Source organism: Phycodurus eques, chromosome 19 (genome assembly GCF_024500275.1).
Source record: "Phycodurus eques isolate BA_2022a chromosome 19, UOR_Pequ_1.1, whole genome shotgun sequence".
Lineage (NCBI taxonomy): Eukaryota > Metazoa > Chordata > Actinopteri > Syngnathiformes > Syngnathidae > Phycodurus > Phycodurus eques.
The window spans coordinates 13,909,769-13,924,870 of record NC_084543.1 but is presented as its reverse complement, the minus strand read 5'-3'; the positions used below and the strand labels follow the sequence as shown (position 1 = coordinate 13,924,870).

Here is a 15,102-nt window from a genome sequence, read left to right as displayed (position 1 = left end):
CGGGCAGGAGGCGGGGTACACCCTGAACTGGTTGCCAGCCAATCGCAGGGCACATAGAAACAAACAACCATTCGCACTCACAGTCATGCCTACGGGCAATTTAGAGTCTCCAATTCATGCATGTTTTTGGGATGTGGGAGGAAACCGGAGTGCCCGGAGAAAACCCACGCAGGCACGGGGAGAACATGCAAACTCCACACAGGCGGGGCCGGGGATTGAACCCGGGTCCTCAGAACTGTGAGGCTGACGCTCTAACCAGTCGCCCACCGTGCCGCCTGTTCCCATTGTTGGTATCAAAATATTAAGAACCAATAATGCAATTCAAAACAACACATACAAAATTAAACATTGGTTATATTTGTCTGGGGGGGGAGGGGGGATAAATAGCCCATAATCGTTTCAGTGACTTGGGTGCAGTCAATGTGTGAAGCACTAACTGGACTCACATGACTACTAAAAGGCTCTTTGTCTGCCGTTTGAAAGATGGGTCATGAAGGTCTAACACAGGAGTTGGCAATGCGAAGTGAGTAATCACTGACCCGTGCAGGTGTGTGTGTGTGTGTGTGTGTGAGAGAGATATCAGGCAGGAAATGAGTGATACAAGGAGCGGCGTTTTATGCGCGGCTCATCGAGCACACAACGTTCCCACTCAGCTATTTGTTGATTCTGGCCTCAAGCTTGAGGGTGTCATTAACTGCACCATTCAGTTAACTGTAGGCTGAAAGACTCAAGAGCTGACTAATCTAATCAGAAAAATAATGGCTAAGCAGTTCAATGTCTCCGTTTGTGCCATGAATCAACAAGCCCATTCGCTTCAGTCTTATCAGACTCGTTGTGTTTATCAACAAGAGGAAATGCAGCGTTTTTGTTTTCAAGACGACTCTATTGCCATCAGTGTTATGCGGGGGTCTGCGCGTGACTCATAACTGGACACTTGGCATTCCAGAAGCAGCGCTTGGCTCCTCTGTGTAGTCTGACAGTAAATGTCACAGTGAGCCTCCTGTCAGCAGGCTGAAGACAACTCTTTGTCTACTCTGTGAAGGGACACGCATTGTGCCGCTGTCCAAAGAGACCTGAAGGGCACAGATTTTGACTTTCTGTTTTGACTGTCTGTTTCCAGCAGAACAGATGGCAGTTGTGAAACTGATTATCATCTACTGTTGGCACACTTGACAATGTCGTTCTCTATCAATCCTGATTGTGCGGCTATTCCGTAAACACAGATTTGTGGTTGATTTTCACTTCTGAAAGTTGATTTTATTAGTTTGTCGAATAAAACTACAACATTATTTTGCTAATCTTGTTTCGACGGGTTGGGATTAGCTGACTCCCACAGTGGTGAACCCTTGTTGCAGCTACAATGTTAAATTGTCTGTGACAGTGTATGCAAGATTGTTTATCTCCACCCATTGGACTTGCCCAAATTGTCAGGGGCTACTGTTTCTTCTTGAAAAGACAGTGTACAAGGTTCAACATAACTGCTGCATATTTCCTCATCATGAAAATGTATACGAGCTTGCATACATTGCATAGTATTAGTTGTGCATCCACCAAGCAAAGGCAATGCCCTGTCCCACCTCTCTTCCTAAAAGTGGCCGAGCTCTAACCATCACGACAGCAGCAATGGTGCATCTTCAAGGGGAGATGTTGCTCCTCTGCTGACACGCACGGAGAACTCTGTGGCAAGTCTGTACTGATGCGTGTGAGTCAGAAGTCATGCTTGAGCAGTAAACCAGGGTAAACGGCAAAGGCGCTGGAAAGCATTCGTCAGGCTACAGAGGCTTTGGCACGGTACACCACCAACAAAAAAAACTCCCTCGTGACCATTGATATTTACGACCAAACATAAGTAAAACAGGCATTCTGCCTTCCTTTATCAACCACAACGAGTGGGGTTCTTTGTGTGCTTTAATGAATGCAATGCAGTGAAAAGCAAATTAAAAAAAAAAAAGTTTCCAGTATTATCGGATTCTGTAAAGAAGAATTAATGCATCGTAGAATGCATTTGGTTTTAAAGGCCTTGAGCACATGACTTTCTGTTTCTTACATATTTGTTTAAAAATAAAACTTAATTTGTATATTATTTGCGCTTATTTTTAGCATATGCTATCTCAGAAAGTTGCTATTCACAAATACCAACATTAGGCCTGAGGTAACAGTAGAATGCATATACACAATGTTTTCGAGGTTCTTTCTTGCCCCGTACTTTTTGCCGTCACGTTTTGTGGAAATCCGTCATCTCTCTTTGCAGACTGCAAAAGAGAAAATAGCACTTCCCCACTTTCTCAGTTTGTGATATCAGAAAGATGACGTCAATGTAATGCAACATTGTGAGACACAGGAGTACATTTGCTACACTAGCATTACAAACACAATTCTGCCATTGGCTGTGAGATACTTGAACCAAATTAACTGTTTTTATTCCTATTAGTACCCCGCCTCCTGTCCGATGACAGCTGGGATAGGCTCCAGCACTCCCGTGACCCTAGTGAGGAGAAGCGGCTCAGAAAATGGATGGATGGATATTCCTATTAGTCAAAAAACAAATGTTATACGCAGAAGATTCAATTCGGCTGAGAGGGCCCCACTTTCCTTTTTGTCTTGTTTAATCCAAAAGCACTGGTTTTCAAAAAAGAACTGAGGATCTTTACAAATATGTTTTAAAATGTCAAACTGGAGAGGACTAGCTATTCATTTTATTAATGCATTTGATATAAGTATGGTAGTTGATAAGATCAAGCAAAATGTTACAAAGGAAGTCACATCCTAGTACTCATTGCGCTAAGATTGATGGTGGTCATTCCCGAGTATGCTTTAAAAAGAAGACGTCTTCAGCTTGCTGAGCTAAAAGTCAGCTACTGGGTAAATGATCCTCAAATCTCTAGTCAAGTTTGAACTTGTCTTACATGCAGGGAAAAGCTCCTGCTTTTGCACTCATACGTAACACACAGTTTGCAACACGCATTCAGTGTGTGACAGACACCTGAATGAGCGAAACAGCTATTTGTCTGTGCGATGGTGTGAAACGATGGAACGTCTGGCCTCTATTCAGAGGAGACCCTGCAAAAGCAAAACAGACGATGGTTACAAAGGAAATGATGGAGATAGAAAAGGCGCCTCCCTTGTCTTTCCAAGCTTCAACAGCAACCACTCCCTGTCAGAGATGTGCATTTTTAGCTCCAATATGTCCTGCAAAACCAACTTATTCTACAGGACTTCAGTGAATGACCTTGTTACAAACATTCTGACCCCTTCATCTTTAAAACTTTGCAGCAGTTGTGTATTAAGTCAAATAATTAAAACAGTTACCTGCATTTGCATAGCATTTTCTTTCTTAGTTCAACCTTCTTTTGAGTGGAAGGCATGCAAAACAACACTGCAAAAGTGGAGAATTGAAAGGGCTCATATTTTTCTTTCTTCTCCACAGCTCTCTTCTCAGAGAAGGTGAGAAACATGTCACCTGATGAGATCCGAATTCCACCCGAGCCCCCGGGACGCTGCTCAAGCCAACTTCAGGTACCCACTCCTCTACAGTTATGTGATCATTAATAAGCTCTCATTGCTTCCCTCTTCTCTTTAATCAAACATATTGTAACTTATGATATACAGTACATAGCCATGAAGGACATGGTATTGTCTTCAATCAGACCAGAGTAGAGGCTGTTGTTGATGTTATCAGGCTTGTGTAATTCTGAGCTCATCCTCCGGCTCGAATAGACTCTCGCAGGTATTCATGTTTTATGTGCACACTGCACAGGTTGGAGGTAATAAAATTGTCCTGCTCAAAGCTGAATACTTGGCTCTGGCTGCTTTGGCAGCAGTCAATACATGCCTCTTATGCAAGGTACAGTTTGGAGTACAAAATAAAAACACAAAACAAAGGTGCGAAGAATTGAGACGTAAGTGATTTTAAACACACACACAAAAAAACAACTTTGCTAGCACTGCCCAAACTCTACTTGACTCCCTCTACTGCAGTTATTCTCTACCAGTGTGCCGGGGCACATTATTGTGCCGTGAGCGCTCTTCAGGTGTGCCGTGGGAAATTATACAAGTTTACATAATTGCTCCAAAAATTATTTATTTACAAGAAATAATGTATCTATGTTCATCTATTTATGCTAGTGAGGCATAGTGACAGACAGAACAAATGCATGCTATTTTATTAGATTGCAGGAACTACATGCAGTAATTAATGTATCCACTTTTTGTGACATTTTGGTTTGTTGGTGTGCCGTGAGATTTTTCAATTGTAAAATATGTGCCTTGGCTCCATAAAGGTTGGAAAGCACTGCTCTACTGACCTCCCATCAGTGTTCATATCACTGAAGCTGACAAGGAAAGAATGCTAATTTGAGGGGCTGCAGCATCCAAATTGCCGTGCTCCATGAAAGGCTAGTAAAAGACAGACATTAAAAGAAAATTGGCAATGGCTTGTCCACGAACCTCAAAGAGGGGTTCTGAATCCATGATTTATAGCTCTCTATCACTCAGTCTGTAGGATCAATCATAGAAGTAGCATTGACTCCACTCAGTTGTCGTACAACACCAAAGTTCAAGTAAGCAATTTATTGAATACTGTCATCGTCTACAACTTTAGGAAGCTTTATAAAAGCATAATTGTTTCCTTTCAAATAGCGTTTTTTGCGCTAAATCCAGTATTAGTCAGGCTTGCAATTTAAGTAGTCATCAGTGCGTTAGCACAGTCGCCTTTGTCAGGTAAATAATTGCGCACCTTCATTTGCCTCGGGTGAAATTCTGGTGTCTACATAAATTCAGAGACTGCAATCAGATTTGTTCTGTAAGACGCAGAGGCAGGTCAGGACACAAGGCAGATTTAGTAAGTGAACAGCTCAACTTTATCCCCGCCAGGCTTCTATTCCCACACCTAAGTAGTGAACTAATGATTCACATTCACCAGTATTTCCTGGGTATCCCTGGCCTCAGGACACGCATAGCCAAAAGTGCTTCAGTGTTACTAACATGTTCTCTTAGTGTCTTCTTCTTTTCCTTTCGGTTTGTCCCTTTAGGGGTCACCACAGCACGTCATCATTTTCCATGTAAGCCTATCTCCTGCATCCTCCTCTCGAACACCAACTGCCCACATGTCTTCTCTCATGACATCCATCAACCTCTTTGATCCTCCTCTAGCTCTCTTGCCTGGCAACTACATCCTCATCCTTCTACCAATATACTCACTATGTCTCCTCTGGACGTGTCCAAATCATCGAAGTCTGCTCTCTCTAACTTTGTCTCCAAAACATCGAATTTTGGCTGTCCCTCTGATGAGCTCATTTCTAATATTATCCAACCTGGTCACTCCGAGAGCGAACCTCAACATCTTCATTTCCGCCACCTCCAGCTCTGCTTCCTCTTGTCTCTTCAGTGCCACTGTCTCTAATCCGTGCATCATGGGTGGCCTCACCACTGTTTTATAAACTTTGCCCTTCATCCCATCAGAGACTCTCACATAACACACCTGACACCTTCCTCCACCCGTTCCAACCTGCTTGGACCCGTTTCTTCACTTCCTGACCACACTCACCATTGCTCTGGACGGTTGACCCCAAGTATTTAAAGTCCTCCACCCTTGCTATCTCTTCTTCCTGTAGCCTCACTCTTCCCCCACCACCCCTCTCATTCATGCACATATATTCTGTCTTACTTCAGCTAATCTTCATTCCTTTGCTTTCCAGTACATGCCTCCATCTTTCTAACTGTTCTTCCACCTGCTCCCTGCTTTCACTGCAGATCACAATGTTATCTGCAAACATCATGGTCCATGGGGATTCCAGTCTAACCTCATCTGTCAGCCTATCCATCACCACTGCAAACAGGAAGGGGCTCAGGACTGATCCCTGATGCAGTCCCACCTCCACCTTAAATTCATCTGTCACACCTACAGCACACCTCACCACTGTTCTGCCGCCCTCGTACATGTCCTGTATTATTCTAACATACTTCTGCCACTCCAGACTTCCGCATGCAGTACCACAGTTCCTCTCTGGGTACTCTGTCATAGGCTTTCTCTAGATCTACAAAGACACAATGTAGCTCCTTCTGACCTTCTCTGTACATTTCCATCAACATCCTCAAGGCAAATAATGCATCTGTGGTACTCTTTCTAGGCATGAAACCATACTGTTGCTGGCAAATACTCACTTCTGTCCTGAGTTTAGCCTCCACTACTCTTTCCGACAACTTCATTGTGTGGCTCCTCAATAGTTCCCACAGCTCTGCACATCACCCTTGTTCTTAAAAATGGGCACCAGCAGACTTTTCCTCCATTCTTCAGGCATCTTCTCACGCGCTAGAATTGTATTGAACAAGCTGGTCAAAAACTCCACAGCCACCTCTCCTAGATTCTTCCATACCTCCACAGGAATGTCATCAGGACCAACTGCCTTTCCATTTTTTATCATCTTTAATGCCTATCTAACTTCGCCCTTACTAATCGTTGCCACTTCCTGGTCCACCACAATTGCCTCTTCTACTCTCCCTTCTCCCTCATTTTCCTCATTCATCAACTCCTCGAAGTATTCTTTCCATCTATCTAGCACACTACTGGCACCAGTCAACGTATTTCCATCTCTATCCTTAATCACCCTAACCTGCTGCACATCCTTCCAATCTCTATTCTCCTGTCTGGCCAACCTGTATAGATCCTTTTCTCCTTCTTTAGTGTCCAACCTGGCATACATGTCATCACATGCCTCTAGTTTAACCTTTGCCATCTCTACCTTTGCCCTATGTCACATCTCAATGTATTCCTTTCACCTCTCCTCGGTCCTCTCAGTGTCCCACTTCTTCTTAGCTAACCTTTTTCCTAGTATGATTTCCTGTGCTGTGAGGTTCCACCACCAAGTCTCCTTCTCTCCTTTCCTGCCAGAAGGTACACCAAGTACTCTCCTGCCTGCCTCTCTGATCACCTTGGCTGTAGTGGTCCAGTCTTCTGGAAGCTTCTCCTGTCCACCGAGAGCCTGTCTCACCTCTTCCCGAAAAGCTGCACAACACTCGTCCTGTCTCAGCTTCCACCACATGGTTCTCTGCTCTGCCTTTGTCTTCCTAATCTTCCTCCCCACCACCAGAGTCATCTTGCACAACACCATCCTATGCTGTCTAGCCACACTCTTCCCTACCACTACTTTACAGTCGGTAACCTCCTTCAGATTACGTTGTCTGCACAAGATGTAATCCACCTGGGTGCTTCTACCTCCGCTCTTGTAGGTCACACTATGTTCCTGCCTCTTCTGGGAAAAATGTGTTCACTACAGCCATTTGCATCCTTTTTGCAAAGTCTACCACCATATGTCCCTCCAAGTTCCTTTCCTGGATGCCGTGCTTACCCTTCACTTCTTCATCACCCCTATTTCCTTCACCAACATGTCCATTACAATCTGCACCAATTACGACTCTCTCTGTCTGGGATGCTCAGGAAGACTTCGCCTAGCTCCTTCCAGAATTTCTTTTTCATCTCCAGGTCACGTCCTACCTGTGGGGCATAGCCACTAATCACATTATACATAGCACCCTCAATTTCAAGTTTCAGCCTCATCACTCGATCTGATACTCTTTTCACCTCCAAGACATTCTTAGCCAACTCTTCTTTTAAAATAACCCCGACTCCATTTCTCTTCCCATCTACACCATGGTAAAATAATTTAAACCCTGCCCCTAAACCTTACTGCCTTTCCACCTGGTCTCCTGGACACACAATATATCAACTTCTCCTAATCATCATGTCAACCAACTGCTGGGATTTTCCTGTCATAGTCCCACCATCCAAAGTCCCCACATTCAGTTCTAGGCTCTGTGCTTTCCTCTTCTCTTTCTGGCAAAGAAGCCGCTTTCCACCTCTTCTTCGACCCACAGTAGTTGAATTTCCACCGGCGCCCTGCAGGTTGACGGCGCCGGTGGCGGACGTTGTTAACCCAGGCCATGACCGAGCCGGTATGGAATTCTTTGGATGAACGCTCATATTTGTTTGGCAAAGTTTTAAGCCAGATGCCCTTCCTGACGCAACCCTCTGCATTTATCCGGGCTTGGGACCGGCCTACTGTTTGCACTGGCTTGTGCCCACCATAAGGCTGCATTCATGTTCTCTTAGTGTGATTGTTTTTTTTTGTTTTTATTTGCTATTTCACAACTGCAAGAATGTATCTGCTCTGAACACTTTCCAGGTATCTTCTCCAATCATGCCCTGAACATTCCTGGAAAACAATTCTTGGTTTAGATCTTGAGTTTAGCTGGATCTCAGATGTGCACTGTATGAGATTTAAAAATAAATAAATAAATAAAAACACCAGACTCATTTTTTCTATGGAGTTGCCACTATTAAACTAGGAAATGCCTCATCCTCGACAGATGTGTGACACTTATAATTGTTTTTTTCTGACAGTTTTCGAATTTTATGCTGAGGTTCTTATCTGCGACAAAATTATTTCCTGGTTGCTTGACAGATAATTTTGTCAACATTGTTTTCTTGAAGTGAAGATGACTGGAGAAGCTTTGGACTTGTTTTCACTTGCTGTGCCTTTTTCCCCTCGATGGAGAATGCCAAAAGACCTAAAATGAGAGAAAGACACTTGCCAATTTGGCTGTATGATAAATTGTGCAACTCTTTTCTGTAATGGCTACTGTTGGATTTATCTTACCCAACATTATAAAAAATAGACACAAAAGGAATGAAGACGCTTGTTTCTTTTTCTCATGAGGAGGGCGCATGGGAGATTGTTCAGATTACAGCCTCTCAACACGCTCGAAACAATCTCTCCCGTCGCTCCTGCATTTATTTGAAAATAGGGAGGTTTACAAGACCAAACGTACTAAGCTACAAGACACAACACACTAAGGGTAGGGTTTCAAGGTGAAAACATGGGACCAACACCTGCCACGTCCCGGCCGCGTCCTTCTCTCTGATGATTCCTGCTGAGTCATCTTGAAGGCGAGACATCTTTCTTTCTAAAAATTGTCCATAATACTAATGCAAGCTAAGCAAATAAATGATAACTTATACAGTATATCTAACAGCTACTCTACTAATCAAAAAGTATTTCTGAATTTTTAGACATGTATTTTTAGAGTCTCTCAAGGATGCATATTATGCTTTTTTTTAACAGTTCATAGCTGTCTTAATAACATGTTTGTGGCATGATTTTGACAAAATACCCCACGATCAAGAATTTTACAGCACATTTCTTTCCATTGTGAACTCTGTTAATTTTAAGGGCGGATCTGTCTTATGCAGTCAGCCAGCCCTCATCCTGCCCCACCTTCTGGGCCAATGGCAAGCCCAGCCTTTTCCTTAGAATGACAAGCAGTGGGCTGGAACTTGTGGCTTTGTTCCGGCCAGCAATTGGATTGCAATTCCCACTTCCACCTCACTTGGCAGTGAGTGTTTGCGGTGGCCAGGAAATTGATCCTTCTCCATTGTTATTGTTTTTTGTTTGTTTGTTTGTTTGTTTTTGAATCTTTTTCGGACATGCGGTTCGTGCGTTGTTTTTCAAAGCTTCCTGTGGGACTATTTTGAAATGAAAATACCGACCGCGCCATACCACTGGAGATGAGTTGAACACAATCATTGGAAAAAGACAATTGTGACATTCGGACAGCCATCATAAAAATAAAAAAGCAATTGCAAGACCTCACAAATTGGAGGCAGGCTTAGAGGAGGCGCAGGTTGGGTCAAGGCTCACGAAGGAAAATAAAAGTTTATTTTCTCTACTAAAATCCATCAGTCCATTTTCTACCACTCACTGGTAGCCAGTTAATCACAGGGACCATATTGACAAACAACTATTTACAATTCACACACAGTTTTAGTCTTCAATTAACCTAAGAAGAATGTTTTTCAAGTGTGGGAGAAGTCAGAGTACTTAAGGAGGAAAAAATCCATACTATATAAAAGTATATGTAAACTGCACACAGGAGGACCTGAGATTCAAACCCAGAACATCTCAACTGTAAGGCAGACCATGTTGCCTGAAAGGAACTTGATGAATTAAATAACATCCGATCTGTAACATGCAGCCTTGGATGCAGAGTAGAATAGCACAGGTCTATGAAACTGGTCAATGGAAGGAAAAGCTGGAGGGAGTTGTCGCTCTTCATGTTGGAGCAACATTCCGCTATTTCATGTTTTCATTTTTATGGAAGGCCTGATTTATCATTCGTGATACTCTGTACATTGGCCAGTTGACAGTGTCTCCTGTTTGTCGAATAACAATTACCTTTGCTTTTCGCAGGTCTGATCGTATGTTTAGTGGATGCTTTTGTTTTTGGTAGACAGGATGCCCATCTACCCTGTCAATTCACATCCTCTCAATGTTGTTGTCGCAACAGGAGAAGATCCACAAGCTGTACGAAAGAAAGCTCCATGGAGATTTCGACACTAACAGCCACATTCAGAAGAAAAAAGAATTCAGAAATCCAAGGTATGGACCTTAGCTCACACATATTCAGACACAAAAGTGTTATGTGTGATTTCAGTAGATCAGAACTATAGTTGCTTTAAATAAATTATATAGTCTATTCTTAGTAAAATCTTACAGGGATCTTTTTTTCCTTTTTTTTTTTTCTTTCTAGTATTTACGAGAAGCTCATTCAGTTCTGCAGTATAGACGAACTGGGCACTAACTACCCAAAAGATATGTTTGATCCTCACGGCTGGTCAGAGGACTCGTACTACGAAGCTCTCGGTATGGTGGTTTTCTTTCAGCATCTCCTTATGATTTTAAGAATTTCTTATGAACTCATTCTTTCAGCTAAAGCACAAAAAGTGGAGATGGACAAGCTGGAGAAAGCCAAAAAGGAGCGGACCAAGGTTAGACTTAAAAGCAAGTTAACACACTATTTTATGTCTACACATTAACACTTAGAAACCATTTTGCCATGCTATGCTCTCATAACTGTTGCTCATGCTCAGACATTTTTTCCCTTTACCTGTAAATTTAATTATTGCATTTCATAAAGTCTGCACAGGGAGAGGCAACATTGACACATGCCGCTGTCATCAGTACCAACAACATCATTCCAGCAGCTGCATATTAGTCATAAAGGGGACTAGAAAGAACATGTAGTACCCTGCATGAGCTGCTCTGTTCTTCTGTCTTGTGAAATGTACTCAGTTGCATGCAGGTTAAAATAAGAGTTTGAAGTGTGTTTGTTAAATACTGATTGTGCCCTGAAGCAAGATCCCCATAAATTGCATGTAATCAGTGGCTCCATATTCCAGTGGTTCTAATCAAACATGACCAGTCAATTTAATTCAAATGTACTAATTCGACATTACACCGTTTTGATCGGGCTGATCGGTATTGGCCGATATTTAGCATTTTATGCTGATCGGCTTAAATGTCATAATTCGCCGAGCTCCGCAAAAGACATTAACTCAGCATCGCCGCGTGCACAGTATATTTGAATCCAAAAGCTAGTTTATTTTTAGCCTTGTCCCGTGTCTTTTGACGTAGTACTGTAAATATCTGACGGCCAATGAAGTAATTTATAAAAAAAAAAACAAAAAAAAACGTTGGAGACAGGCAACACGTAACGCCCGGATTAGACAAATTTGCTCTTTCGCGATTGCACTGTCAGGCTACTGCAATAAACCGCATCCCGTTTTTTACGATCATTGGGCTTTATCTTGTCAACTCAAATGTAACCGGATACACTGGACAACAAGAGTGGAGTGTGTCAAAATGGGGGGAAAACGTGTGTTGGTGGTCACCGGTGCTCAGGACAGGAGAGGATGTTCATTTAAGGCTTGCTTGAGGTATGTTAACATACCTGTAATACAATATGGCTCGCAATCATGCAATAAAATGTTATGTAGCCTAGCAAGCTAGCGGTAGCACAAACAGTTGGACGCAAACATGCCGCCGTTCTGTCGAATCATGCTCTAAAGTTTCGGTGTGGGTGAGGTAATTTAATTTAAAATAAAGTAATTTAATTACAGTAAGTTAGCACCCATTATTTCTGTCGTGTAATGTTTGTTTGACCTGACTGATTAGAATACACGATCTGACTAGAGCAGTGATTTCCCACCTTTATGGAGCAAAGGAACATATTTTACAATTGAAAAATCTCACGACACACCAACAAACAAAAAAGTCAAAAAAAGTGGGTACATTAATTACTGTATTTACTTCCTGCCATCTAATAATCACTATGCCTCACTGGCAGAGAGGAACAAAGATACATTTATTGTAAATATATATTTTTGAGAAATTAAGTACACAAGTATAAAACGTAAATGAACAGATCATTTAAATAGACACATTCCTCCATCTTGTGATCGGATCGGTTATCGTTTTTTAAACTCGCTGATCGGTGATCGGACCCAAAAATCCTGATCGTTTAAAGCCGAGTACTAATGCTGGGTGTGCTTTTGTGCAGATCGAGTTTGTCACAGGTACGAAAAAGGGCACCAACCCATCCAACACATCAGCTTCAACCACAAACAGCAGCAGCACAACCAACACAGCCACAGGTAAATATGCACTAACTTGCAGTCATGCACATTTTTTTAAGGTGCGAACTACACTATATTTCTGTCTCGTGTGAACAAAAACACTCCCAAGGACACACTGCTACCAAAAAAATTGTAGAAAGATATACTTAATCCCAAGAAAACAATTAATTGATTTCAAAATGAAAATTACAATTATATTGCAGCTTCTACATTCTCTTCCTTGAATCTCTAATTATTTTAAATCTTCTAAAATTCTTCATTCATATAACAAAGTACTTGATCTGAACAGTTGAACTGGTCAATTTAGGGAGGTGGGATTTTCCTGATGGTCAGTATAGTGGCGGATCTATTCTAGTCGAATACAGGGCCACTGGCCACCCCAATATCCTGAAAAGTCCTTGACTTTTTGCTTTGTCACCTAACTGTTTTTTAATTAATAAATAAATGCAAATAACATTTACATAATTGCATTTTGGCACCCACAGATTCACCTATTTGCAGATTTCTTTCTAATTTTCTCTTTTTTTTTTTTTTATTAATACTGTTGTTTGTTTTCTGGAGTTAACCAACCCCGAAATCACTTATTGGCCGTTCATCCCTGCTTTATTCAAGAGTGTTTGAGGTTTTTATCCATCCATCCATTTTCTGAGCCGCTTCTCCTCACTCGGGTCGCGGGCGTGCTGGAGCCTATCCCAGCTGTCATCGGGCAGGAGGCAGGGTACACCCTGAACTGGTTACCCGCCAATCGCAGGGCACATAGAAACAAACAACCATTCGCACTCACAGTCATGCCTACGGGCAATTTAGAGTCTCCAATTAATGCATGTTTTTGGGATGTGGGAGGAAACCGGAGTGCCCGGAGAAAACCCACGCAGGCACGGGGAGAACATGCAAACTCCACACAGGCGGGGCCGGGGATTGAACCCGGGTCCTCAGAACTGTGAGGCTGACGCTCTAACCAGTCGTCCACCGTGCCGCCTCTTTGTGGTTTTTAATTTTTTAAATATATTTCAATGCAATTGTAATAAGCGTCAGTTATCTGATTGATTGGTTTGCATGTGTTACTGTAAATGAATTAAAGGTTACGAACAATGTCAAAGTGGCCCATCATCCTTCAGTTGTTTTGTATGCGGCCCTGGGAAGAGACCATTGGAACACACCAGGTTTCAACAATTAACATACAGTGGGTATGGCAAGTATTCAGACCACCTTAAATTTTTCACTCTTTTTTTATATTGCAGCCATTTGCTAAAAACGGAATTGAAATTTTTGCAGATTTATTAAAAAAGAAAGACTGAAATATGACACAGCCATTAATATTCAGACCCTTTGCTCAGTATTTAATAGAAGCGTCCTTTTGAGCTAATACAGCGATAAGTCTTTTTGGGAATGATGCAGTTTTTCACACCTGGATTTGGGGATCCTGTCATTCCTCCTTGCAGATCCTCTCCAGTTCTATCAGGTTGGATGGTGAACGTTGGTGGACAGCCATTTTCAGGTCTTTGCAGAGATGCTCAATTGGGTTTAAGTCAGGGCTCTTGATGGGCCATTCAAAAACAGTCACGGAGTTGTTCTTCGGTATTTTAGCTGTGTGCTTAAGGTCATTATCTTTTTTGAAGGTGACCCTTCGGCCCAGTCTGAGGTTCTGAGCACTCTGGAGAAGGTTTTCGTCCAGGATATCCGGGTACTTGGCCGCATTCGTCTTTCCTTCGATTGCAACCAGTCTCCCTGTCCCTGCAGCTGAAAAACACACACACAGCATGATGCTGCCACCACCATGCTTCACTGTTGGGACTCTATTGGACAGGTGATTGGCAGTGCCTGGTTTTCTCCACACGCCACTTAGAATTAAGGCCAGCAATTTTTATCTTGGTCTCATCAGACCAAAGACTCTTATTTCTCACTATCTTGGAGTCCTTCAGGTGTTTTTTATTTTTTATTTTTATTTATTTATTTTTTTTGCAAACTCCATGCAGGCTTTCATTTGTCTTGCACTGAGGAGAGGCTTCCGTCGGGCCACTCTGCCATAAAGCCCTGACTGGTGGAGGGATGCAGTATAGTTGACTTTCTAGAACTTTCTCCCATCGACCAACTGTATCTCTGGAGCTCAGCCACAGTGATCTTTGGGTTCTTCTTTACCTCTCTCACCAAGGCTCTTCTCCCCCAATTGCTCAGTTTGGCCGGACGGCCAGCTCTTGGAAGGGTTCTGATCGTCCCAACCGTCTTCCATTTCAGGATTATGGGGAGAACATGCAAACTGTGCTCTTAGGAATCTTAAGTGCAGCAGGATGTTTTTGTAACCTTGGCCAGATCTGCTCCTTGCCACAATTCTGTCTCTGAACTCTTCAGGCAGTTCCTTTGACCTCATGATTCTCATTTGCTCTGTCATGTACTGTGAGCTGTAAGGTCTTATATAGACAGGGGTGTGGCTTCCCTAATCAAGTCCAATCAGTATAATCAAATACAACTGGACTCCAATGAATGTGTAGAACCATTTTAAGGATGATCAGAAGAAATGGACAGCACCCGAGTTAAATGTGTGACACCGCAAAGGGTCTGAATACTTATGGCTGTGTGATATTTCAGTTTTTCTTTTTTAATAAATCAACAAAAATGTTAACAATTTAGTTTTT

At 42.5% G+C, this 15,102-nt stretch overlaps 1 protein-coding gene across 1 annotated transcript in view; it reads left to right on the top strand.

The window, feature by feature from the left end:
* sap30bp (SAP30 binding protein) overlaps positions 1-15,102 on the top strand; it is a 33,553-nt gene that overhangs the window by 17,785 nt on the left and 666 nt on the right. The window contains exons 5-9 of the mRNA XM_061706784.1: positions 3,428-3,516; positions 10,342-10,433; positions 10,585-10,697; positions 10,764-10,835; positions 12,394-12,487. Coding sequence (XP_061562768.1) covers positions 3,428-3,516; positions 10,342-10,433; positions 10,585-10,697; positions 10,764-10,835; positions 12,394-12,487 — 460 coding nt within the window. The remainder of the gene's footprint in view (positions 1-3,427; positions 3,517-10,341; positions 10,434-10,584; positions 10,698-10,763; positions 10,836-12,393; positions 12,488-15,102) is intronic.